General features: G+C 40.9%; 1 protein-coding gene across 5 annotated transcripts in view; it reads left to right on the forward strand.

Annotated features, from left to right (window-relative positions):
• The window catches only part of GALNT18 (polypeptide N-acetylgalactosaminyltransferase 18), a 460,219-nt gene that overhangs the window by 344,101 nt on the left and 90,324 nt on the right, over positions 1–25,794 (forward strand). For 3 of the 5 annotated variants that reach the window (XM_027852665.1, XM_027852667.1, XM_027852668.1), the window contains 2 exons: positions 16,980–17,165; positions 21,534–21,671. In XM_027852665.1, coding sequence (XP_027708466.1) covers positions 16,980–17,165; positions 21,534–21,671 — 324 coding nt within the window. The remainder of the gene's footprint in view (positions 1–16,979; positions 17,166–21,533; positions 21,672–25,794) is intronic. The other 2 variants (XM_027852669.1, XM_027852670.1) reach the window with 1 other exon arrangement.

The following is a 25,794-nucleotide window of genomic DNA, read 5'->3' on the forward strand; positions in this document are numbered from 1 at the left end:
TAGGCTGAATGTGGTTTGGAGCTGACTTTGTGGGCTCAGTGCTGATAGAAGTTTAAGTTAAAATAGGCCCTCTGCAGTTATAACATCTTTGTGTGTTGATGGGAGATTGTGTATCTCTTATCTGAGAACCAGGCTAGTTAAATTCCAAGTTATATCACCAGTTCACCAGATGATGACTTTTTCAACTGCTAAAGTTCATGAAGTTAACACACTAAGGCATGGAAGTTTAGGGTATGTATCAGTGGAGGGAGGGCCCTTGTGGATGAAATGATGATGATGTCACTCAAGTGAAATAATCACCATGACATATGTAAAAAGGATAAAATACTTCAAAGGACACAACATACCAGCTTTTCTAATCTACACATTCTGAGCAGAGTAGTATAGCAACTGGGCATCTAGGTGGTGCAGTGGATAGAATGCCAAGCCCAGAGTCAGGAAGACTCATCTCCCTGAGTTCAACTCTGACCTCAAACATTTACTTAGCTGTGTGACCTGTGCAAGTCACTTAACTCTGTTAGCCACAGTTTCCTCATTTGTAAAATGAGCTGGAGGAGAAAATGGCAAGCCACTCCAACATCTTTGCCAAGAAAACCCCAAATGGGGTCATAAAGAGTCAGATGTGACTAAAGTGACTGAACAACAGTATAGCAAATATAACTGCTAACCCCTTAGAGTAAGTTTTCTAAGAAGATAATAATCACAACAGAGTTCAACTTTCAGATTCCATCTGATCATTTCAAGGAAATGACCAGTAAGTTTGAGCTATTCTGAGTACATAGGAGAATATTTTTATAGTATCCCATCTTAGGAGCATCCGGGTCCCAGTGATAGGGAATAAGAGTGAACCTGATATGGCAAAAAGACTTCTGAACTGGGAGTCAGCATTCATGGGTTCTAGACAGGCCCTCTGCTACCAACTCTCACCCCACCATGGTCCTCAGCATCTTCTTTTATAAAATGAGGGAGGTTGGAATAAGGGATCTCAAGGGACCTTTCAGGTCTGCCAGTCTGGTCTTTATTATTTAGCCTCCAGCACAGATATCCCCTGAATCTAAAGCTTAGTTTTTAATGTAGCAGTCAGACAATGGGTTACCAACCAGCTGCCTTCCACATCTTTCTTGTATGACAGTGGCATGTATCGCTTATGCTAACAATGCCTATTGTGGTCCTTTTTCTTCTCATGAGCCCAAGAAGCTACTTTCTTCATTTCCCTTCTGGGGACCTTTGAAGGTTAATGATGCCAAGTCTCCTGAATTGTGGGAAGGTCTCTGTATGCAATTCACTTGTTCAACAATTTGGGGTTTTGTGCTCAGGTCATCATAAAGACCACATTAGCCATTTTGTGCCTCTCTTCCAGATGGGCAACTTGGACTTAGTAATGACATGCAAACGAGCTGCTTAACATTATGTAGGATTTGTTTCTGATTAGATTAAGCCATAGTAACATGAAAGGAACAGCCACTGATTAAGGAGATAAAAAAGGAAACACTTTAAATGAATAAGTGGTTCATCTTCATAAAGCAAAGCATAAATTAAGCCCAGTCCAGGGGATCAGCTTTAGAATAGCAGCTGATTTGATTGAATCTTTCAGAATTCATTGGTGAGAAGAATGTGTCTCAGTGCAATTGAAAGAGACTTAACCCACCAGAGAGGGCTCCAGATATTCAGAACAAATAGCTAGGCCCATTTATCTGATGCAAATAGCTTTCAGATTAGAGTAGAGGAGCCTAATTTGACTGTTAGGAAACTTCTTCATGGTCCCATTCACTCATTCAACAGTCATGAAATAAGCATTTGTTAAATACCTACTGTGTGCAGAACACTGCTGGAAGAGATAGAAAATTTAGATAAATAATGTTTGCTGCCTTTCATTGTTTAGATCATTTAAAATCATTCCATTCAACAAGCATTATTAAGCACCTACTATGTGCTGTGTGTGTTCTAAACCAAAACAAACATTCAATTACAGTTTACAGATTTTTGAGGGGGTCCAGGCTTTTATGACTTCATACTACAGAATTCCCATTATGGAAACCCTCTCTGATGAGACAAATGAGCAACTCATCTGTAATTTATAGTCCTAGAGAGTTTCCTGAGGGTCCTGAGAGGTATAGTGAGGTCACACAATCAAGCTATATCAGAGTCAAGATTTTAATCAAGCCTTCTTGATTCCAAAGCTGAGTCTTGCATCCACTGGTCCATATTGCCTCTTATATTTATTAACAGAAGAGAAAGTAAATAATCTGTGCAGTTACCATCTCCAAAGTCACTCTTCCGGTACTCTTGTGGTTAAAGCGCACATAGCCTAATACCTATCTTTGGGGTCTGAGAGAGGACCCAGAGCCCCCATTCTGTAATGGACCAGATTAGTTGGATCAATGATATTTCTAATCTCTCCTTTCTCACACTTAGCCCATGGAGTTTCCAATAGTTTCCAAGACTTCCACTTCAGCAAATCCTAAATCCTTGAAGAAAAGGCTTTTTAAAAAAAATTTCCAAAATATAAAAAGCTTCAAGACAATTCAACTGAACTCTTCCTCTCCCCCTTTCCTTGGAATTCATCCAAGAAACGCATTCTCTGTCGCCTCTTGAGAGCTAGGAAGAAAGCCTTCCAAAGAGGGAACTCTTTTAAAGTCTGTCTTGGGGCTGTCCCAAATACTCAGACCCCCTAGGGAGTCTTTCCAAGAATAAGCATTATTTTTCCCAGCAGTAATCCTGTCCAAAGGACACTTCCAGTGGGGCTGATCACAGAAGCAGAGCTTGGGAAATAGTATGGGAAAGGTTCTTTTTTCTTGGTATGGATGGGAAGATGAACAGTGAGACTGTAGCCCAGTGTAGAGAATTGGGAATATAGAAATAGGAGACCCAAGTTTATATTCTGGCTCACTGAAACATGATCCTACACAAGGACTTAGCCTTTTTCTTAATTTCTCAAAATAAGGGGATTGGACTAGGTAACCTTTAAGATCTCTTCCAGCTCTAAACATTCGAGCCTACAAAAGTTTCTGCAATTTCAAAAGAATTTCAAATGCATCTAGGAGAATTGGGGGGTAGATATGGTAGGGATACCTGTATTTGAGTCCCATACCAAAGGAGAAAGCTAGTGCAGTCATCACTTGATCAATAACTCAGTTAATATTCACCGAAAACCTATTCTACCCAGTACTGTATTTTAAAAGAAATTTTATTGATATTTTTTGTTTTTTTATATCACCATAATTATCCCATGTATCCCTTCCCTTCTTCCTCCAAGAGAACTATCCCATACAGCAAATAATATTTTTTAGTGAGGAAAAAAATGGTGGCACAACTAATTGATTGATACATAGAAAAAAATTCACGACAAATAGCTAGGCTCATTTATCTGATGCAAATAGTTTTCAGATTAGAGTAGAGGAGCCTTATTTGACTGTTAGGAAACTTCTTCATGGTCCCATTCACTCATTCAACAGTCATGAAATAAGCATTTGTTAAATACCTACTCTGTGCAGAGCACTGCTGGAGGAGATAGAAAATTTAGATAAATAATGGTTGCTGCCTTTCATTCTTTAGATCATTTAAAATCATTCAATTCAATGAGCAATGTGTAACATCTATGGACCTCCAGCTTCCATGAAGGGGTAGATTGAGGGTGCGCATTAGAATCCTGCTTAATCTTTATTCTTCCCAGCACTGTGATCTATACTAGGCACTAGGAGGGGAAGGAGTATAAATAAATACAAGGTATGTTTCCTTCCCCCAGGAACTTTTTTTCTCTCTTGGAAGAGAGTATAAGTTGAAAAGGAAGCTCTGATGTATTGGGAAAAGCACTGGATTTGGAATCAGAGACCTGCATTCAAATCTCAGCTCTGAACCTCACTGGCTGTGTTAACCTGGCCAAGTAATTTAACTCCCATGAACTTCATCTTCTTTGTCTATAAGACAGGGATAATATTTTTTCACTACCAGTTTCACAGGGCTATTGTAAGAATTTGAGTAGTAGGAAAGAACTGGGAGTGGCCTGAGCTTGTCAGATTATGAGGTATCACCACTGCATGGAAGACTAAACCATCTCTTGAAATTTCATATTACATAGTATATATTAATTCAAAAAAACCTACTGATTGATTGATTGTCTAAGAGAATAACTCTGAAGTTTCTCCTATCTCTATTCTTTTCTTAGAATACCCCTAGCTAAAGAGTAAATACTCTTCAAACAGATTGGCTATAGAATAAAAAGAATATAGGAAACTATCATGTGATAAGGCAGGAAAGTAGGATGTGACAAGATCCCAGAGGATTTTAAATATCAGGGTAAGGAGTTTGAACTTTATTCTCCAGGCAATAGAGAAATTTTGAAGAATTTTTTGGTAAGGGAGATGATTAGTTTGGCAATAATGTATAGGATATGATGAGAAACATGCTACCCAACTCTTGGCAAATAAATGATGAACTTGAGATGCAGAATATTTTCAGGTACATCAAATAGAGGAATTTGTATATTGCTTGACTATTTACATTTTTTCCAAAGGCTCTGATTTCTTTATCCATGTCTAATGGAGGGGGAAGGTGAGAAGGAGATCATAGGATAGTAAAAGATAAGGTAAAAAAGGAAAGAAGGGGGAGCAGCTAGGTGGTGCAGTGGATGGAGCACTGGCCCTGGAGTCAGGAGGACCTGAGTTCAAATCCGCCCTCAGACACATAACACTTACTAGCTGTGTGACTCTAGGCAAGTCACTTAACCCCATTGCCGAACCAAAAAAAAAAAACAAACAAACAAAAAAAAGAAAAAGAAAAGAGGGTTATTGAGTTATAGTTTTGTTTTTGTTTTAATCCACACAAGATAATAGAAGGAAGGCTAGAAGGAACTACCACAAATTGGGGCAGCTATAAAACCTATGGGTTGAATTTATTATATATTTAAAAAGAAGAGTAAGTGGTATATAATGGAGGTTTGAAGTTTCATGTACAATTCTCTTTCTCTGGTCTACTGTGTATCTTGAAATGTGTATTTCATTTGATGTTTGTTAAACTCAGACAAAAATAGTTTTAGTAGTGTATGAGATGGATGGTAGAGGAAAGACAATGGAGGTAGGGAGTTGTTCCTGCAGTAGTAGAGTTCAGAAGAGAGGTTAGAATTATATATGTATATATATATATATATATATATATATATGTATATGTATATGTGTATACTATATATAAGTCATCCACATGAAGGTGAATAGCTGGAAAATGGGAGTGGGTAATGTTGCCAAGGGAGAAAATTTCAGCCTCCAAGAGGGCCGTGGATGAAAGCTCTAGGAAGCTGTCTACTTTAAGGAGGCAAAAGCAGGAAGAAAGCATGGTGTGGCATAAAAAGTAACATCAATAGAATCCAAGGACCTGGTTTCAAATTCCATCACTGTGACCTTGAGCAGGTCACTTAATCTCTGTTTGCTTCAGTTTCTTCATCTAAAAAATGAAGGATAATAATAGCATCTGCCTTCCAGAGCTGTTATGAGCACAAAGTGAGATGACACTTATAAGGAGTTTTGCAGACCATAATTGGTATATAAATGCTATTATTACTATTAACACTAATAATCACCATAAAATGGGTGGGTTGGATCAGGTGGTCTCTGAGGTCCTGTCCATCTCTAGTTCTACAGTCTTATGAATTAGAAAGAAAAGCAGCCAGAAAGGCGGGAGGCCAGCCAGGCTAGTGGAATGCCATGGAAACCAGAGGAATGGAGAATTTCACAGAGGAACTGGTCAAGAATTTCAAATGCTGCAAAAGTTTGTTTTTTTTTTTAAGGAAAATGATGATAGAGAAATTACCATTGGATTTTGAAATGAGGATGCCATTGGTGACATCCTGATTGAGAAAGTAATTTCTGTAGGTGGATAATTGCATGGAATTACAGAGGGAATCAGTGGAGAGGAAAGGAAAGGGAGAAATAGGGAAGGTTGCTTGAGAATATGGCAGAAAAAAAAAAGAGACGTTGTTTGAAGATTGGTGAGATCCCTGCATGTTTGAAAGCAGAAGGCAAGAAGCCATTAGCGAAGGAAGAAAGGAATATACAGCAGAAAGCGGAGGAGGGGGGAAGGACCAAACAAGGTCCCAGAGTAGATAGATGGAATCAAGGGCACCTGGGGAGGGCTGAGTCTCAGTAGGGAAGAGGAACCATTTTTCCACTAAGATATGAGAGGAATATGAGGAGATGAGCATGAGGATACAAAAAAATTAGAATTTAGAGAAAGGGAGATAGGAAAGCTATAACCTGACAAACTCATTAGATCATAAATTTAGAGCTAACCCAACCCTATCATTTTATAGGTAAAGAAAATGAGGCCTAGAGAGGTCAAGTGACTTGCGCACAGGTTTTGAACCCAAGTCCTAAGACACCAAAATGCAAAACCTTTTCTATTGTATTGTACTGTCTCAAATGTCTCAGTGAAGTGGAAAATCTATGCATCTTCCAATAAAGAAATGGAAGAATGAGACTGGAAACTGGAATCCTATGGAGAAAAAACATGATATAGTGGATGTGGGGATTTTGCTAGTGAATTAATCAATCAACAAGCAAGTGTTAAGTGCCTACTATGTGTCTGGAATTGTGTTAGGCTTTGGGGGACTAAATGAAAAAGTCTCTGTCCTCATGATGCTTACATTTTAGAGTGGGAAACCATGAGAGATGAAACAAGATTGGACAAACAATGGAGGTGATGGGTAGGAGGGTGGTGCCTCACAAATGGAGAAGACATTTATGTGAGGTCTGATAGTAGGGACCTGGAGTAGACCAAGTTAACACAGATTTTCCCCAAAAAGATATCAGAGCCTAGAAGCTAGAGTAGAGGATGAATCATTCAAAGGGAGTGACCTTGGCCTGAACATCACCAATGCAAGCATAGCTACATGAGGAAGGGATTCTAGTGCATGTTGATGATTTCAGGGTGCAGGAAAATGGCTAATTCCAAATGGCTTGTAATACCCAAACTGGCCCTCTTCTACACATAACCCCTCTGTACCTAGCCTTGACCCTACCCCACTTTGGCCCTCTTAGCAGCATCCATGAGTCCAGCCTTGGTGACAATGAAGACAAGTCATCTAAGCTTCCTGTACCTCTGTTTCCCCACCTGGGAATAATTATTTCACCACCTACCTCCCTGAGTTGTTGTGAGGTTCATCTATGGAAAGTGGTTTGCAAATCTTAAATTGCTGTAGAAATGCAAGCTATTATTACAATCCATAGAGTGGATAATATTTGGAGAGATGACTTGGATGGAGCTGCCTCTGAGTGTGGGCTGTGGATATCAGAGACTGGATCTATAGCTGTTGGGGACTTAGACCATAGTGGATGAGTCCAAACCCAGAACTAACCTCCGCCACCAGTTCACTTGGGAAGAGAGTGAATGGGGATGGGCTAGGCCCAAACTAAGTCCAACAACCTGAGAATTACAATGCCAATCACTTACCAAGGTACAGAACTATGCTATTTACTAAGTTGCCTTCATTTCCATTATGACAATTGATTCTCCAACAAATCCAGACGTCTCAAACTGGGTGTCCAGTGGACATTTTAAACTCAATATGATCAATACAAGACTCATTATCTTTTCCCCAAATCTTTCCCCCCTCTTTCCTTCCCTATTACTGTAGAGGCAACACCATCCTGTCAGTCCCTCAGGCTCCCAACCTAGGAGTCATCCTGTATTCTTCCCTATCTCTTCCCCCCTTTTCCCCCATATCTAAGCTCTTGCAAAGGTCTGTTGATTTCACCTTCACAACATCTCCTGAACACACCCCCATCTCTCCTCTGACATTCACCTTCAACCTGGTGCAGGACCTCATCACCTCAGTTCCATAGAAAAATTACAAAATTTGGAGTCGCATATCCTAGTTTTAAATCCTAGACCTTCTACTTCTGTGACCTTGGACCCGTTGATCTCTCTGGGTCTGTTTCCTAATTTGTAAAAATGTGCTGGACTAAATGACCCCCCAATTCCCTTCCAGGTCAAGATCTTGGCCCCTACAACCTACAACATCCTCACCATCAACCTTGGCCCTCAAATTATAGCATTCATTGCATATCAACCCTTCTTGGAAAAGAGAACACAACTCCCTGCTTCAGGAAAGAAAGACTGATTAATTGGAGTTTGCTCAAGCACTAGCTAATTGTTGTTTACTATCCATATTAAGTTATCTGTTACGACTGGGAGTCTTGGAGAAGCACTGCTACAGTAGATGCCTTAGGACATGGGGGCAGTTTGGTGGTTTCTCGACAGTGAAATGAAGTTATTGTTTTCACTATATGAAGCTGTTTGAGACTGTTCATTCAGTGGCTTGCCTGGTTTTATGACATTAATTTAAACTACATAATCAAAATAACTAAAGGCCTCTATTGGGCTGCTGCAGGACGCACTTAGGCATTCAGCATCTTGCTGAAAAACCACTTGGGTTTGAGGGAAATCACTGGGTACAATTAGGTCTAGTCATATGTCACTTTTATGGCCTTTTATAAATAAGAAGATGCAGAGGTGGTATTGAAAACTATGCTTCCCTGGCACGAGTGATCACCTGATACTCTTTTAACTGGATTGTGTACCTTTGGAACAGAACATGTTGGACAAGGCCTCCCTTCCGTCACATTCTTTCTCCCCATCAAGAGCTGCTTTTGACCTCTGGTTCCCATCTGCTCACATGAAATGTTCACAGTTTGATCATCAACAGCACCAGGAAGGGGGTGGATTTTTCTGCCTTAAGATCATATGGCATAGAGCATAAATTTAAAACTAGAAGGAACTTCAGAGGTCCTCTAGTACAGCCCATTCATTTTACAGATGGGTAGACTGAGACCAAGGACTACAGTATGACTTGTCTAAGATTATACAGGTGCTAAGTGTTAGAGCTTGTACTATGTGCATAGTGACCTAAATCCCCTGGGCTAAATGGTGAGATAGGTTTGAGGAAGCAGACCCTGGGCAGGAAAGGGATTAGCTCTTGCAACCCCAAGGCCAGGTTCACCTGACATTTTCTTCCTATGGTCATTTTGGCCCTTCTCCCCCAAAAAGGTCCCCTCCTGAATCATCATACCACTTCTTCCAGTCTCTTGCTGATCCCAAATTTGGACACCCTCTGTCTTCCTCTTTGACCTAGATTTTGAACTGGAAGGGACATTAGAGGTCATCTAGTCCAACACATTTATTTTTACAAATAAAGAAACTGAGGCCCATAAAGGTGAAATGATTTGCTTGTGGTCAAACAGCAGTGACAGAGCTGTGATTTGAATCCAGGTCCTTTGGCTCCAAGTTAAATGTTCTTTGAGGCTGCATTTTTTTCAAGAAGCTCCTTATTTGTATCTCAAGGAGGATGGGGAAGGCAGAATAACAGAACATAGAATTGTCACATTCCAGAGCCTTGGAATTAAATACTAAAATGTCTGTCCCCAATCTAGCCATAGAAACTGGCATAGCTTCCTGGGCTAACTAGCTTCTTCCCACCTAATGAGCCTCTAGGTCTGGCCCCACTATGTACTAACTGTTTACTGCCTCCAGAAAAAGATACCTCCTCTGCCTGTTCTCTCTCTCTCTCTCTCTCTCTCTCTCTCTCTCTCTCTCTCCCTCCTTCCCTCCTTCCCCCCTCTCTTACACACACACACATACACACACACACATACACACACACACACACACACACACACACACTCTCTCTTTCTATCCTCAGCCTAGTTCCTAACTCTAAGTTCCTTTCTGTTTCATTACTAATGCCCATCTCCCCTCCCTCCTCCAATTCTCAAAATAATTTCAACCTCATTCTTGCCCTGCTGCTAGGCAAGAGTGCCCAGCTTCCCCAAATTCAGCCTGAGCCATTGCTAAGCTCCCCCTACTAGGAAAATAAATGGCCACCCAAAGCCCCTCACAGCTTCCCACTCTCCTTTCTGCAACCTACAATGGTCATAACCATGGACAGTTCCCACCTGTTCCCTGAATCAGAGGGGGTGGTGACTCTCCTCAGGAGGTTTCCTGGATTTCCTCCTTGCTATGCTGTACCATGAGGTGGACCCCTGGAAATCTCCTTTACTTGGTGATCTTAAGCCACAAGACTCTCTATTGTTTCCTACAACATAAGCAGAAAGCAATTAGGCAGTGTCCCAGACGTAACTCTGCAAACATGCTGAATCCATGCCGTGTACTCCTAGGCACAGAAACTGCCAAGAATCCAAAGGCTATGGCCAGATGCTTAAGATGATAATAAGGCTCTCACAGCACACCCCCAGGCACTGATGATTTCAGAGAATGTCCAAATTAGGAGGGGCCTTGCAGGGGTGGCCAAGCCATTTCTTTTTTCTACTTAGCCCAGAGAGTTGGAGGATCAAATGAGATATTGTGTGTTAATCATTTTGCAAACCTTAAAGGACTATGAAATTCTAGTATTAATATTATTGGTTGTCTTTGTTGTTTTTGTTGTTGTTATCTAGTCCAACCCCTTTACTGTATGTGAGGAGACAAGTCCAGGGACAGGAAATGACCTGGCCAAAGTTACAGAGATAATTAGTAGCAGAATTGGGATTACAACGTAAACCTCTGATTCCCAGTTCAGTGGGGTTTTTATCCACTATACCCATTTGTATGTATTACCAGTGGCCTAGGGTCCTATAAGATAGTGGTTCACATGGATTGAATTCAGTCTTAGTATCCCTGAAAGATTTATATCTCTCTTTGGCATATATGCCAACATCTAGAATTTACTTTGGGAAATTCCCAAAAATGTTTGTGTCTAGGTAGATATAAAGAATACAAGCCCTTAAGATAACAAATGTATACTGGATAAAGGACAGTCTTTGTTTCATGCCAGAGATGATATTAAAGGTACAAAGAACTCCCTGAGGCCCAGAAACAAGAATAGAAAACCTATAAAACACTCAGAGTACTTCCTATCAGGAAGGAAATGAACTCAGGATTGCCAAAAGGATAATATTCTAACATTCTCTTGAAATCTCTTTCTTTCTTTCTTGGAATTCCACAATGTCCCTCCCAGACTTGTAATGCTGCCCTGTGATTTGAATTTCTCCCCCTTCCCCAGCAGGCAGAAACACTTTGGGATTACTGAACAGGAAAAAAAACTGCCTCTCCCTTCTCCTCTACTCTACTCTGTGCTGGATAGAAGATGCAGCGGAAAAAGTTTAAAAAGCAAGAGGGCAGTCTATTAGATCTCTTTTGTAGAGGCAGCTGGTGGTGCATTAGCTAGATCAATGAGTCTGGAGTCAGGAAGACTTGAGTGGTGACCCTGGGCAAGTCATTTGACCTCCCTCTGCTTCAATCTCTTCAGTACAAAATGAGAGTGATAATTTCACCTACCTCCCAGGATTGTTAGAAGGACCTAATGAGATAATATTTGTAAAGCACTTAGCATAGTGCCTGGCACATAGTAGGCACTTTATAAACACTTCCTTTCTTATAGGCCCACACAATGTACTGAATCCTCAGAAAAGAATCATTCCTCCCATGACTCCAAGGCAACCAAATCATCTTGGAAGTAGTTCCAGTCAATGAAACCCATACCATAAGACAGTTGTTCCCAAGGCATTTTGTTCCATGAACACCTTTCAACAACAATAACAAAATGTGTTGTGAACTCACAGGGTAATTTGTACTTTTTATAATAACATTACAATTATCTACTGCTATAGGTATCATTAAAGAATTTTTATAGGGAACCCTTTGGACCATTGTTGAGAACATGGGGGGTTCTCAAAACACTAAATGGGAACCACTGTCTTAGGAAGAGCCAAAGGGTGACACTAAAGAAGATGTTTCCCCTCAGAATAGGCCCAGTCACTCAGACTTGATTGGGTGCTGTCTTTTAATAAGGTGCCAATGGATATGTCTATACTTAATACAGAAAGATGTGTGGAGAATCAAAGGTCCAGACGAAGATTCATTGCTTTGTAGGCTCCTCACTTTAATTGAAGAATTCATCTTATTGACCCTCTACACACACACACACACACACACACACACACACACACACACACATGCACACACACACACACATTCAAATGATCATGGGCAGATGTCAACTTTGCCAAAACCTCTCCTTTCCATATTCTCATGAACTTCAGGGCAAGGGCAGATGGGTCTCTTCACCTGCTTTAGTGTCCAGAGCCAGGGAAGGTCCAGTCTCACTGGGCTCTTCCCTGTACAGACCTCATCTAGAGCACCATTTTCAGTTCTGTGTCTGGGAGAGGCTACATAAGTCAGGGAAGGGATCTGACAACTGTGCCATACAAGGAACACTTACAGGAACTAGAGATGTTTAGCCTGGAGGAGAGAAGACTTAGGTGAGCATAATACTGTCTTTAAGTATCTAAAGGGTTGTCAAGCAAGTAGGAGAGGGATTAAACTTTTTCTGCTTGTCCCTGGAGAGCAGAATTAGGATCAATGGGTGGGGATTACAAGGAAGTGGATGTCAGTTTCATATAAGGAAGGGCTTCCTAACAATTAGGGCTGCACAAAATATGGACAAAAATGGAGCTGGCTGTATCAGGAGGTAGTGAGTCTCCTCTCACTAGAAATATCCAAGCAAAGACTGAATGACTGTCTCTCAGGGGCTGGAGAAGGGGCTTTTCACTGGGTAATTGGGAGGTTGGACTCTATGATTTCTAAGACTCTTCCAACTCTGAGATTTTGAAGATACAGTGGTTTTATACATACACTCCTTCATAGGGAGGTATCTAAGTATTTCCTGGTGACATCTAAGGTCAGGTTCAGATTATATACTTCTTCAGACTAGAACCCAGCCAAGATTTGCCATTGAACTCCATTATTTTGTTTGCCCCTAGCTTCTCACTACCCCACCTTTGAGGAGAATGCCTATCTTTCTGCTTTTTTTTTTTACATCCAGTTTGTATATGTTTAGCACAGTGCCTGACCCATTGTGAGCACTTAATAAATGTTTGTTAACTAACTGTTGATTACTACTTATGCTCCTTGGGTGAATCAATTCACCTCCCTGGGCCTCATTTTTCTCTATAAAATGGAATAGATAGCCTCTAAGATTCCTTCTAGTTCTAAATTGATGATATTGGAGGTGAAATTTTGTGGGAAAGTAACTCTAAGGATTCTAGGGTTAGTGTGAGTTACCTCAACTTCCCTCCTTTCAGATTCCATTTCCCACCCCCACCCCCAGTTGAATGTAAGCTCCTTGAGGCCAAAAATCCTTTCATCTTTGGATCTCCAGTGCTTAGCATAGTATCTTACAGAAAGGTTAATAAATGTTTCTCAAATTTAATTGAATTTAAATACGGATATTTTAGAGGTATGTCTTTTCAGAGAAATATCTATGTTATACATTGTGTTCAATTTTGCAATGTTGAAATGTCTTATGTAATATTCCCCATTCCTACTGCAATAAAAAAATAATTCCCTTGCATATTAGTATTAACAATATTGTCTTAAGAGCCTGCAGGTGCTGTTTCATTAGTGGGAGAAAGTGAGAGGAAAATAAAAACTGTCCAAGTTGCTTATAGGTAATGTAAATTAATCCCTAAGGCCAACCCTGGACATGGTAGTGCTTACCAAGCATTGACACTATTGGGGATCATTTAACTCTGCCTGGGAGAAGGGTGCCATATAAACTAATCCATCAACAAGCACTAACTAAGCTCTTACTCTAACCCAAGCATTGTCTTTGATGCTGGGAAGAGGTGATAGAAATAGGAGTGGACCTGTGATTTTATGGGTGCTCCCAGTAAGGAAATTCCTCCTGCCAATGCAGATCAGCAATTTTTCTGCACCTTCCTGGCTTAGAGAGCCGGCTAGAGCGCTGAGAGGTTAAGCAACTTGTCCGAGGTCATACATCCCATAGATGTAAGAGGCAAGGTTTGAATCTAGGTCTTTCTTGGTTCCAAAATTGTGACAGTCTCTGTGCTAAGAGACTTTATGTTTTACTATAACAGCCTGCCAAGTTAAGATGAATTCTGCCAAAGAGTTCATTTAAAAGGACTTATGATGGAAGTTGATCCCCCTCCCTTGTAGGGAATGATGACTAACTTTGGAGTCATAAAATTTGGGGTTAAACTTCTAACAGCTACCACCACCACCACCACCACCACTGCTACTCCTAGTACTCCTCCTCCTCCTCCTACTGCTACTGCTGCTGCTGCTGCTGCTGCTACTACTACTACTACTGCTGCTACTGCTGCTGCTACTGTTACTGCTACTACTACTACAAATAATAACGATAGCTAATGTTCATATAGTATTTATTATGTGCCAGGCACTGTGCTAAATGCTTTATAATTATTATCTCATGTAATATAACAATCTTGGAAAGTAGGTATTATTATTATTATCCCCATTTTACAGATGAGAAAATTGAAGCTAATAGTGGTCAAGTGACTTGCCCAGGGTCACACAGCTAGTAAGTATCTGAGGCCAGAGTTGAACTCCGATCTTCATGACTCCAGATCTAGGCTCTATCCACTGTGCCACCTAGCTGCCTCATTACCGATATGACCTGTTAATTTGGATTTATGCATGGTGGTGTAAATATCAAATGCAGCTGTCCTGAAAACCAGGAAGGTCTGGGTTCAAGTCCCATCTCCTCACAGCCAGTGACTACTAGCTGAACTCACGACTGTAACTGGTTAGTTACAATCTCTAAGTGATCTGGACAATGCTCTAAGATTCTAAATTGGAAAGAAAATGCTAAACTGTATTGGTAAAAGGAGCTTCCTACTCTAGGAATTTCAATGAAATCACAGAATCAGTCCCTAACTCCACTTTACGTTTATTATGTATGTACATTATTATGTATGTGCTTATATGTGTGTTTGTTGTCTCACCTATCGAGAAGAGCCCAACTCTTCCTGACTCCAAGACCATTAGGCCATCCCCTCCACCATGCAGAATGCATAGATGCTAGTGAATGGTGGCGAGAATCCCAGCACAAGAGAAGGTACCAGTATGGAGTGAAAGAAAGATCCCTAGCTTCTGAGAATATCTCGACTGAAGTCTCAGCTTTCTCACTTATTAGCTAAGTGACCTTGGGCAAGTCAAGTGAAGTCAACAAGCATTTATTAAGCACCTACTGTGTTCCAGGCACTGTGCTAAGCCTTAGGGATATTAAAGATAAATAAATAATTCATAAGAAAAAAAAAATGAAAAATAAAATCCCTGCCCTGAGCTTGCAATCCAGTGGAAGACAAGTCATTTAACTTCTTTCAGATGCATCTTCGTAAATAGGGATTGTCCTCCATTGTATTTGTATTCTCAGTGCCTAGCATAGCAGCTACAATATAGTAGAGGGAAGTATGTTTATTTGCTTGATTTGTGTGTTGGCTCCCCTTTTAGACTGGAAGCTCCTTGAGGGCAGGGACTATTGTTTGCCTTTGTATCCTCACAGTGTCTAGCACATAGTAGGTCATTTTAATCAATCAATAAACATTTATTAAGACCCTACTATGTGCCAGATACTGTGCTAAAGACTGGGGATTCAGAGTGAGGTGAAAGACAGTCCTTGCCCTCGGTAAATGTTTGTTAACTGCTATCTGACTGATCCATTAACCTTGGGCAAGTCATCTGATTTCTGTGGGCCCCAAATTCCTCATCTACAAAATGAGGGTGATAATAACTGCTCCCATTTCTCCTCCAAGGTTTGCAAAGAATTTATCTTACAATTTCATGAGAAAGGTAATATAAGTATATTTATTGCCATTTTGTAAATGGGGAAACTGAGACTCAGAAAAAAGAAATGACTTGCCCTGCCATCACTCTCAAGATATCTGAGTAAGTAAAGGCACCAGAGAGGGTGTTGACAGAACTGGGGGCTAGTCCTGCCCCTTTCCCTGAGACTTACTAAGGGGACTTGGGGGAGTTCCTCCCCATGATAAGCCTTCTATGTTCTTCTCAGTGGCATGACAGGTTGGGCAAGATGATGTCTAAGGTCCCTGTAGGAGTATGAAACCCCATCACCCCTGCCAAGTGGTCCTAGCTGTACAATAAGCCACTGAGCATGCAGGGAATCAGGGACCAATAGTTTCTGCCTCTAGTATCAGGAATCTTGCTAGCTCTCACCAGGATATTTCTTGCTTGACATCGGTGGAAACAAAAATGAAACATTTCTCAGTTGGTTATGGGGATAATGAGCTGGAGAGATGAAGTGACCTGCCTTCCTAGAGGGCTGGGAGGGTGACTAATTGTAAAATAGAAAGTGCTAACACGCAAAATGTTTTGCACATCTAGTGAGAGACATCACTATCTTCTTGATGCCAGCCTGGGCCACTCAGAAGGAAGAGGAAGAAATCTAATTGGCATACTAGAGTGGAAAAACCAATAGGTTCAGAGTTTGAGGTTTTGGATTTGAATTACCTGTGTGAACTCCCTTGGCCTCAGTTTTCTCATCTGTAAAATGAGTGGGTTGGACTTGGTGGTCTCTGAGGTCCCTTTCTCCTCTCTCCATATGACCCTATGACTTTTGACACATCACTTCACATCTCTGGTCCTCAGTTTCTGCATCTGTAAAGTGAGGAGGTTGAATAGATGGCCTGAACAACCCCTCTATGAATCCATAAGCCCATGATCTTATGGCTCTATGATTTGCTTGTTGGTACAAGGTGATATTATATAGTGGGAAGGAGTGAAAATGGCTTTACAGTGAGGAGAGCTTCCTTCTTGTTCAGGCTCTGCCACTGACTTGCTGTGTGATCCTGGGCAAGTTGCTTCCCCTCTCTGGGTCTCCCTCTCCTTATCAGTAGCCTTAGCTTCCCTCTAAAGTCCCAGCCAGCTCTTCCCTGATTCTGATCCCTCCAGCTGGGTATGTTCTCTCTCTCTTTAAAAGTCTTTCTCACAACACTTGGTCTGGACTTCCTTCAGCCCCTCCTATGGGACTATGAACTCCATGAGAGCAAGGACTGGGTTTGAACTTGGTATCTCTCCCAGAGCTCTGTGCACAAGAAACTGTCCATCAATGTCTGCTAAATTCAACTGAGTTGCACTGGTCATCTCCCCTGCAGGTGTGGCAGTGTGGTGGGAGTGTGGAGGTCCTGCCCTGCTCCAGAATAGCCCACATTGAACGAGCTCACAAGCCCTACACTGAGGACCTCACAGCCCACGTCCGCAGAAATGCTCTCAGGGTGGCGGAAGTCTGGATGGATGAATTTAAGAGCCATGTTTATATGGCGTGGAATATACCCCTAGAGGTAGGTCAATGGGTTCTAGGATGCTCAGGGTTCTAGGAGAGAAAAACACAGTGGTTTATAGAGCTTAGCTTGCAGCCTTGGCAGCCACCTAGAAAAGATCTTGAAAGTTTAAAGGAAGGAGCAAGAGAGGAAAGCCCATGCTATCCTGTTCAACCAGAGCTGGTGGCTTTCTCTCTTGGTTTCAGTTTCCTTGTTTGAGAATGGAAGGTAATGGATTAAGTGGGGAAGGTCCCTCCCAGCTATGGTGTTCTATGACTATGCATTAAATAGCACTAAATCAAGAATCTCCGTGAGCTATGAGAACAGAAGGACCACCAAAATTCAGACAATTCCTAATTTCCCAGTTGCCAGTGAATTCACACATCTTTGCTCCCTAAACCTTTGGATATAGACTCACAACCTGGGTCCAAAGCTCTCTCCAAAACCCACCACTGCCAGATACTGGTACCGCAGTGTCTACAACAGACCCTATTAGGTAAAAAGAATGTGCTTCTTTGCCTGGGCAAGAGATTCTTCCATCAGGACCCATTATGCAGATTGTGGATAAGTTCAGTCATTTTCCTAGAGGGTGCTGAACCTTATAAAAGCTGGTCCTATCTACCATATCACAATGCCTTCCCTGTTGGGATCCATTCATCCACTCATTCACTACCCTCTATTCTCTTCTCCACAAACACAAATATACAAATGATCTCTGATCTTCTCAGGGTAGGAAATTTCACATGTGGGAATTCTGTCCACCAACACAGAACATTCCCCATCTATGACTTAGTAGATAAATCCTAAGGTCTAAGGCTCAGAAAAGTTATTTGACTTATGAGGGACATACAGCCAATAAGTATCAGAGGAAAGAGGGAGAAAAAATAGATTTGTTCTTTTATAAAAATTTAAAAACCTATGAGGTAAGTTCTATAAAAAGTCTCAGAGGCAGGATTTTAACACATCTTCTTGACTCCAGGCCCTATACTATGCACTCTGCAATGTGGTTTCAATCCACTAGATTCTAGGAAAAACTAGGGAAAGAATAATATTGCTAATGCATTATTTTGTGTGTGTCCTTATATTCTTAGTGGGTGCCTAGTATAAGGATTCCTGATTTGGAAATAGGAAGGCTCTTTGGTTCCAGCCTCATCTCCAGCTTGTCCAATATAGCTGTGCCCATTATTCTATCTAAGGTCTGTGTGTGACTTAGAAACTAACCCCTGCTCTTCCTAATTTGGGCCATGGCTTTCCTTGAGAGTCTTGCATTTTGGCTGCAGGACTATGGATCTTTGCTTTCTGTAGGAAACTCCTGTTTCATAAATTCCCCCAAACTGCTGTCACATGAACCAAGATATAGACAAAGATGATAGGGAAGGTAGCAGTTATTTTAGCCGGAAGCAATTCTTGAGCTCTGTGCTAACCAATCGGATGAGACTTCACCAGTTAGAAGAAGAGCTGTATCCATTACCCAGAGAAAATGAGGCAAATCCTGCTCAGGACTCTGGACAAAACACACTGATGAATCAGCTGCCAGAGTGAAACCTTGACAGGGGAAATCTTTTTAGAAAAACAGCACCATACTCAAGGCTTGAAATTAGTGATGGCTGTCCAATCATAGAGCTTTAGTTCAGAATCCATCCCCTAGGATGTTTCCTCAGCCTGCAAAAGAAACCTTTTGTACCAGCCTAATGACTTCAACAAAGTCAGTCTAATGATCACAAAAGCCTCATTACTAAAGGATTTGGAAAATCCTTGGGGTCTGTTAGGAAAGTGATCTAACTCCCTAGGCCCCATGAAAAGGATTGAGTCACACAATTTAGAGAATGTCAGAGCTCAAAAGACGAATAGAGACCAATCCCCTCTTTTTACAAAGGACAGAGTGAGATCCAGGGAGTGAAAGCCAGTTAGTTCTGGATTTGCAATCATTGGGCTTTGGTTCAAATCCCAGGTATGCTTCGGTACTTTTGACAAATCACTTAACTTTGCTGGGCCTTGGTTTCCTTATCTGAAAAAAAAAGGAAAGGTTGGGGCCTGACCTCTAAAGATCTTTCCCATACCAAATCTAGGCTCCTATGAAGTCCTTCTTTAGGTCACAAAACTAGTTAGTAGCAAATGGAGACTAGAACCAAGCTTGCCGTATTCCTCCTTTAGTCTCTTTTCTACCATACCAAAATGGCTCTCCTTCTGGGATGCATTCAATCATTCATTCATTCATTCATTCATTCATATTCATTGATTTAGAGTTGGAAGGGACCTCAAGGGCCACATAATCCAGTCCTGTCATTTTATGGGTGAGGAAAATGATGCTCCAAAAGATGAAGTGACTTGCCCAGTGTCACATAGTATCAGAGATTGGGTTTGAATCCAGGTCTGCCTTGCTTCAGGAAGCTAGGTAAGGTGGTACAGGGTATGGAGTGCTGGGTCTGAAGTCAGGAAGACCTGGGAAAGTCACTTTACCCTGTTTACCTCAGTTTTCTCATCTGTAAAATGAGCCGGAGAAGGAAATGGCAAAGCACTCCAGTATCTTTGCCAAGAAAAACCCAAATGGGGTAACAAAGAGTCAGACGCGACTGAACAACAATAACTTCCTTATTTCAAGTCAAGCCCGTTAGTTTAACTACTCTATCCTACCACTTCTCATTCATTCATTTATTCACTCAAAAAACATTTAATAAGGAAGTGCTACGTGGAGAGCGCATTTAGATAAGGTATGGTCCATGTCTTCCTGGAGTTTCTAGGCTATTAAGGTGATAAGGCAGAGAGAGTTGTGATTTTATAGATCCATGAGAAAGCTGCAAAACAAAGTGCTTCTGCATTTCCCTAAAAATGAGGTACAGAACAGTAGCTAATATTCCCAGGTGCAGGGAGTTCTCTCTAACACTGGAATCTGAGGTCGAGAGGGGAGAAAAACGGCGAATTGTAGAACATACAAAGACAAAAATCAAACAGTTCCTCTCCTCAAGGAGCTTATACTTGACTGAAAAGGATGGGGAATACAACATGTGGTGATTAGTGCATGCAAATAAATGTAAACTAGTATCAGGATGGGGGAACACTAACACAGAGGCCATGGTGCTGATGGTGGTGGTGGTAGAATCAGAAAAGATCTTACGGAGGTGGGGCCACTTAAACTGTACCTTGAAGGAAGCTAGAGATTCCAAGGGCTGGAAGTGGTGAAGGACTTCATTTCATAGGGATGGGGGTGGGGGGAGATGAAATGCTATGAACAGAAAGCAGCAAGCAGGCCCATTTGTCTAGAATGTAGAGTGCATGACAATATAAATATGAAATAAATATGGAAAGCTAGACTGGAGCCCAGTTTTCTTCAGTGATGGCCAGATTCCATCAAGTCTATGCACTACAACTCATGGACTTCACTTGTATAGTCTTTACTCATTCTGTCATTTTAGCCCTATTGTCTCTTAAAAACAATAATAATAACATTATGAATATACATGACCCCAAAGTCCTGGTGCAGGTTTAAAACTGCACTAAGATTTTCGGAACACATGTATACATGTATGAGTATATACACATAAACACTTATCTGATGTCATACAATGACATTGCAAGTGTATATTATACATTTATATATACATACATACACATATGTGTGTATACATGTATAATATACACACATGCATATATGCACTTGTGTGTTTGTTTGGCAGTGTTACATTGTGGATAGAGAGTTGGCCTCAAAACCAGGAAGTCATGAATTCAAGTTGTTCCTCTCACACCTGCTGGCTGGGTGACATTGGATAAGTTAATTAGCTTTTCCATGTTCCTGGCAGTTCCTAAAGATTATAAATTGCACAGAAAGTGTCAACTTGCATTGGTAGGGTTGATTTCCTCACCCAGGATTACCATGTGTACGCACACATAGAAACAAAAATAATATATAATATAATATATGTATGTAATATTTTATGACAGCCCAGTAGGTACGTGAAAGCCACAAGCAATAACTCATTACACTCCTCAACTCCATCAAAACACACAAACAGACACAAGGGCACAATACTCTTACCCCATACATTCATGTTGACCCCACTTCCATGTCCCTACTTTCCAAATAAGCTTTGGGAATTCCTACATCTCAGGGTTTGGGTGATAACATTTAGTTTGTTACTTGTCGGGTCATAAGTAGGTTTCATTTTCAACTACCATACAGGTAATTGCTGCAGTCCAGAGGCCCCAGATGAAGTCAGTGGCTTTAAATTACAATTACTCAAGGCTGAGTGGTATTGTCTAAAGCCCTTCTTTGGCAGCCAAGAACTCAGACCAACACAACTATTCCTCAGGAAACCACTGATAGGGGCTTGCATCTGATGTGTGAGCAGGAGAAGCTGCTCTTCAATCATGACTGCCTTTCTCCATGTACAGGATCCTGGAATTGATATTGGTGACATTTCTACAAGGAAAGCCCTGAGGAAAAAACTGCAGTGTAAGACGTTCCGATGGTACCTTGTCAGTGTATACCCAGAAATGAGGATGTACTCAGACATCATTGCATATGGGGTGGTAAGGACTCTTTTCTTTTCAAAAATCTTTTTTTCCTTTTTTTTTTTGACCAGGCAATGGGGTTAAATGACTTACCCAAGGTCACACAGCTAGTAAGTGTTACATGTCTGAGGCCTGATTTGAACTCAGGTCCTCCTGACTCCAGGACCGGTGCTCTATCCACTGCACTACCTAGCTGTCCCTTGAAAATCTTTAAGAAATAATTGGGTATATTTTTTAAAAAGGAAACAATTGGATGCTCCTTTAAAAACAGAGGCAATGAGGGTGGTGGAAAGAGTGGAAAGACTTCTAATAAGGAGTCAGAAGACTTGGGTTGGAATTCCAATTCAAACACTTACCATTTGTGTAATTCTAGTCTAGGTTAATCTTTGGGACTACTCAACCTGTGTGACTGTAGATAATCTTTTGAGCCTCAGTTTCCTCATCTGTAAAATGAGGTTAGAAAGATCTAATTCTATTCAAGTCATAGCATCATAGAATCTTAACTTTAGAGCTGAAAAGGATCTTTAAAACTGCCATGTCCAACCCCCTCATTTCACAGATGATGGACATGATGCCAAAAGAGATTTAGTGACTCACCCAAGATCATAGCTGATAAGTATCTGGGAGAGCTGAGGAATTTAAACCCAGGTCTTTCTGATTCCAATCCCATAGTCTATCAATTTTAATTAAGTGCCTAGTAGGTGCAATGTACTATTCTAAACAATGGGAACTCAAAGACAAAAATGAGAATGACCCTGCCCTCAGGGAGCTTACACTCTACTGAGGAGAAGGGGTAAGGACAAAATGTACCCAGGCAAGTAAATAAAATTTATGCACAAAATTAAATGAAGTAATTTCAAGAGGAACAGAGTAATAACAATTGAGGAAATGCTTCAGGTAGTAGGTGGCCCCTAAGCTGAGGTTGAAGGAAGCTAGGTATTCTCAAAGGTGTAGGATACGGTGGTCTAGTTATCTATGTATGCATCATAGGCCCATATAGGAAATATATCATATATGTACATATGAAATTATGTATAAGAAGTATAATATATATTCAATATGTTCTATATTATACATAATATATTACATTATGCTACATTATACTATATACTAATATTATACTATGTTATGTTATATTATATTATATATTATATTATATTATATTATATTACATTACATTATATGAAATACAATTTCTGTGATAATAGAGACATCTCACTTAAATTTGTATCTCCTCCAGTGCCTACCACAGACGTCTGCACACAGTGAACATTCAATAAATGTCTCTTGAATGGAATACATTGAAATAATACCCTGTACAATGTACTAAGTATCGTTGTTGCTAGGCTCAAATCAGATGATGGAGGCAAAGTACTGTGTAGCCAATAAAATGCTGTAGAAATAAGTATCATCTGTTACTATTAGCGAGGAATTCTCATGGACAGAGAGGAAGGAGAGGAACTTGGAAAGAATATCTCAGCCCCTGCTTTTCAAATTGCTCTCTCCAGGGGTGAAGTTGGAGCCCAGAATGCCCAGCTTGGCTTTAAGCCTCAGAGATCCACCTTTCCCAAGTTTGTCTCCGTGCTGCTTACAAAATGGCAGTTCTGTTGAACCTTATGTATCTGAGATTTCAAGGAGCTAGACTGGCCCTTAGATTATTCTCCCCCAGAGTTCTTATGTGAAGCATTTAATATCCTCCATCACTGGCCCCTCTAGAAAATGAGATTTCAGACAGAAAAGAGGACATGGGAACACTGATGAGTTGGACTTTACAGCTTTCTCAGACCTTCAGGGCCCACTTAGGTGAAGAGAAGGGTTCCTATAGAGATAATAGTTCATGTGAGTGTCCCACCATCTCCATCCCCACTCCCCTAGTTTGATCATAAGACTGAAGGTTATATTTCTATCTCAGAGGCCATCTGAATCTCATCCCTTCATTTTACAGACAAAGCTCACAGAAGTTTATTGACTTGCCCAAAATTATACTGATCATAAGTGGCAAAGACAAGACATAAAATAAGCTCCTCTGACATACCCACCCCAGGAGTGTTTTCTTCTTAGTTTCTCTGTCTCACTATCCCCCATTTGAAAATCCCAGACTTTGTTTCCCCCATATATCTACTTCCTTTGCCAGTTCCCTAGGCCTTGATAAAGAAAGAAGGGGGGAGGGCTCTTTTCCACCCCACTCCCATCCCAGGCGGCTACAATAGAACTGCACCATATCACCTTTGTGTTTTATAAAGAATCCTTTGCCTTAAAAGCAAGTGCTATCAAAATTCTGTAAAGTGGTCAAGACCCTTGGATATTCCAAAAGAAAGAGGAGGTTCATGGGATCATGGATGCAAACTTGGACAGGATTTTGGAAGGACATCTGGTCCAAACTCTCCTTATTTTACAGATGAGGAAACTGAGGTACAACTAAAGTTATACAGGTAGTGGGAAGATTGAACCTTCTTTTCAGCTTTATCTCCCTATTGCTTTGCACGGTGCTTAGCACACAGTACATTCCTAATAAATACTTGTTGACTATTCTTCTGATTCCTAATAATTTACTTTCTGCTTCCCAAAAGAGCTTTCCACATACATACATACATACATACATACATACATACATACCCACATATGTGTATATGTGTGTGTATATGTATGTGTGTGCATATTTGTACAAGGGAGTGATTATATATACATACATATATATATACAAACAGAGAGAGTGTGTAATATATTTGTATATACACACGCAAGTATATTAGCACTGTCTTTTTGTACCTACAGTACTAGGGTTAGAGTCTTAACCGCACTGGAGTATTTGAAAGCACGATTCCATTTGGGAGAACCTTGGCCCCAGCTGGCAATAGTCCATCATCCATCCCATTATCTATAATGTAGCCAATTAGTGGCCACCCAGCCTCTGCTTGAAGATTGTCCAAAGAGGGGGAACCCACTTTTTCCCAAGCCATACCATTCTCTTTTTGACAATGTCTAGTTGTTAAAAAGTTTTCCCTCATGAACTAAATTTTCCCCTTTGCAACTTCTACCCCCTTGCTACTGGCTCTTCCTTCTAGGTCAGACAGAAAACATATAATCCATGTTTCATATGATAATACTTCAAATATTTGAAGACAGTTATCATATCCTCAGTTGTTCTATGAGCTTTTAAGAAGTAGAATCGGTTAGCAAGCTTAGGCATTTACTAAGTGCTTACAATGTGCCAAACACTAAGCCTAAGTGCTGGGAATATCAATGCAAGCAAAAAGAAAGACTGTCCCTGCCCTCAAGGAGCTTACATTCTAATGGGGGAAGACAACATATAAAAGGAAGCTGAAAAGTGGAGGGAAGTGTAAAAGTACCCATTGAGGAAACATGGTAAAGAAAAGCCAGTGAGTCAGCCAAGTGCAGAGGAAAGAGGAATGAAGATATGGATAGCCTAGATCCCCTCCTTCAAATGGAGGTTCTGGGGGGAGCAGCCAATCAGAGGGAAAGGTCGAAGGGATAGAGGAGACTTCCAATGTGAGGAGGCCAATCTCTTCCAGGGTGAAGAGGGTCCTAGATGATGGTAAAGCACATCCTGGGGAAATGAGTCAGCAGAGCCACTTGGAGAGAAGTGAAGGGTTAAGGAGGGGAATATGATTCAGAAGAATAACCACAGTGTAGAAGAAAGGAGGAGGGACTGGAGTGGATAAGGGAGTGGATAAGGAGCTGGCCTTGGAGTTAGGAAGGTTGGGCCAAGACACTTCACTTCACTTCTCAGTCCTCCGCAATTCTCTAAACCTGTAAGCTGCAGAGAAGGTGATGATCCTCGGTGGGAAAAGGAGTGTCTTCATCTGGAAGTTCTCTATGCCGAAGAAATCACAAGTCTATTCCCTACCTCTAGGGGAGAGGTATTGAAGTTGGAGTCAGGAAGGCCTGGTTTCAAATCCCACATATGATACTTATAGGCCATGTGACCCTAGGCAAGCCATTAACCTTGCTAAGATTCAGTTTGCTTAATCTGTAAATTAATACCTATAGCAACTGCCTCTGAGGTTGTGAGGAAAAGGACCAATGTAAACATCAGCTCTCACTATTATTAACACTAGAAGGACCAGAATTTAAGAATATCTCAGAGGGCTAATTTGTGTCCACTGACACACTAATTTTT

The sequence above is a fragment of the Vombatus ursinus genome, unplaced genomic scaffold (genome assembly GCF_900497805.2).
Source record: "Vombatus ursinus unplaced genomic scaffold, bare-nosed wombat genome assembly UNPS02009770.1, whole genome shotgun sequence".
NCBI lineage: Eukaryota > Metazoa > Chordata > Mammalia > Diprotodontia > Vombatidae > Vombatus > Vombatus ursinus.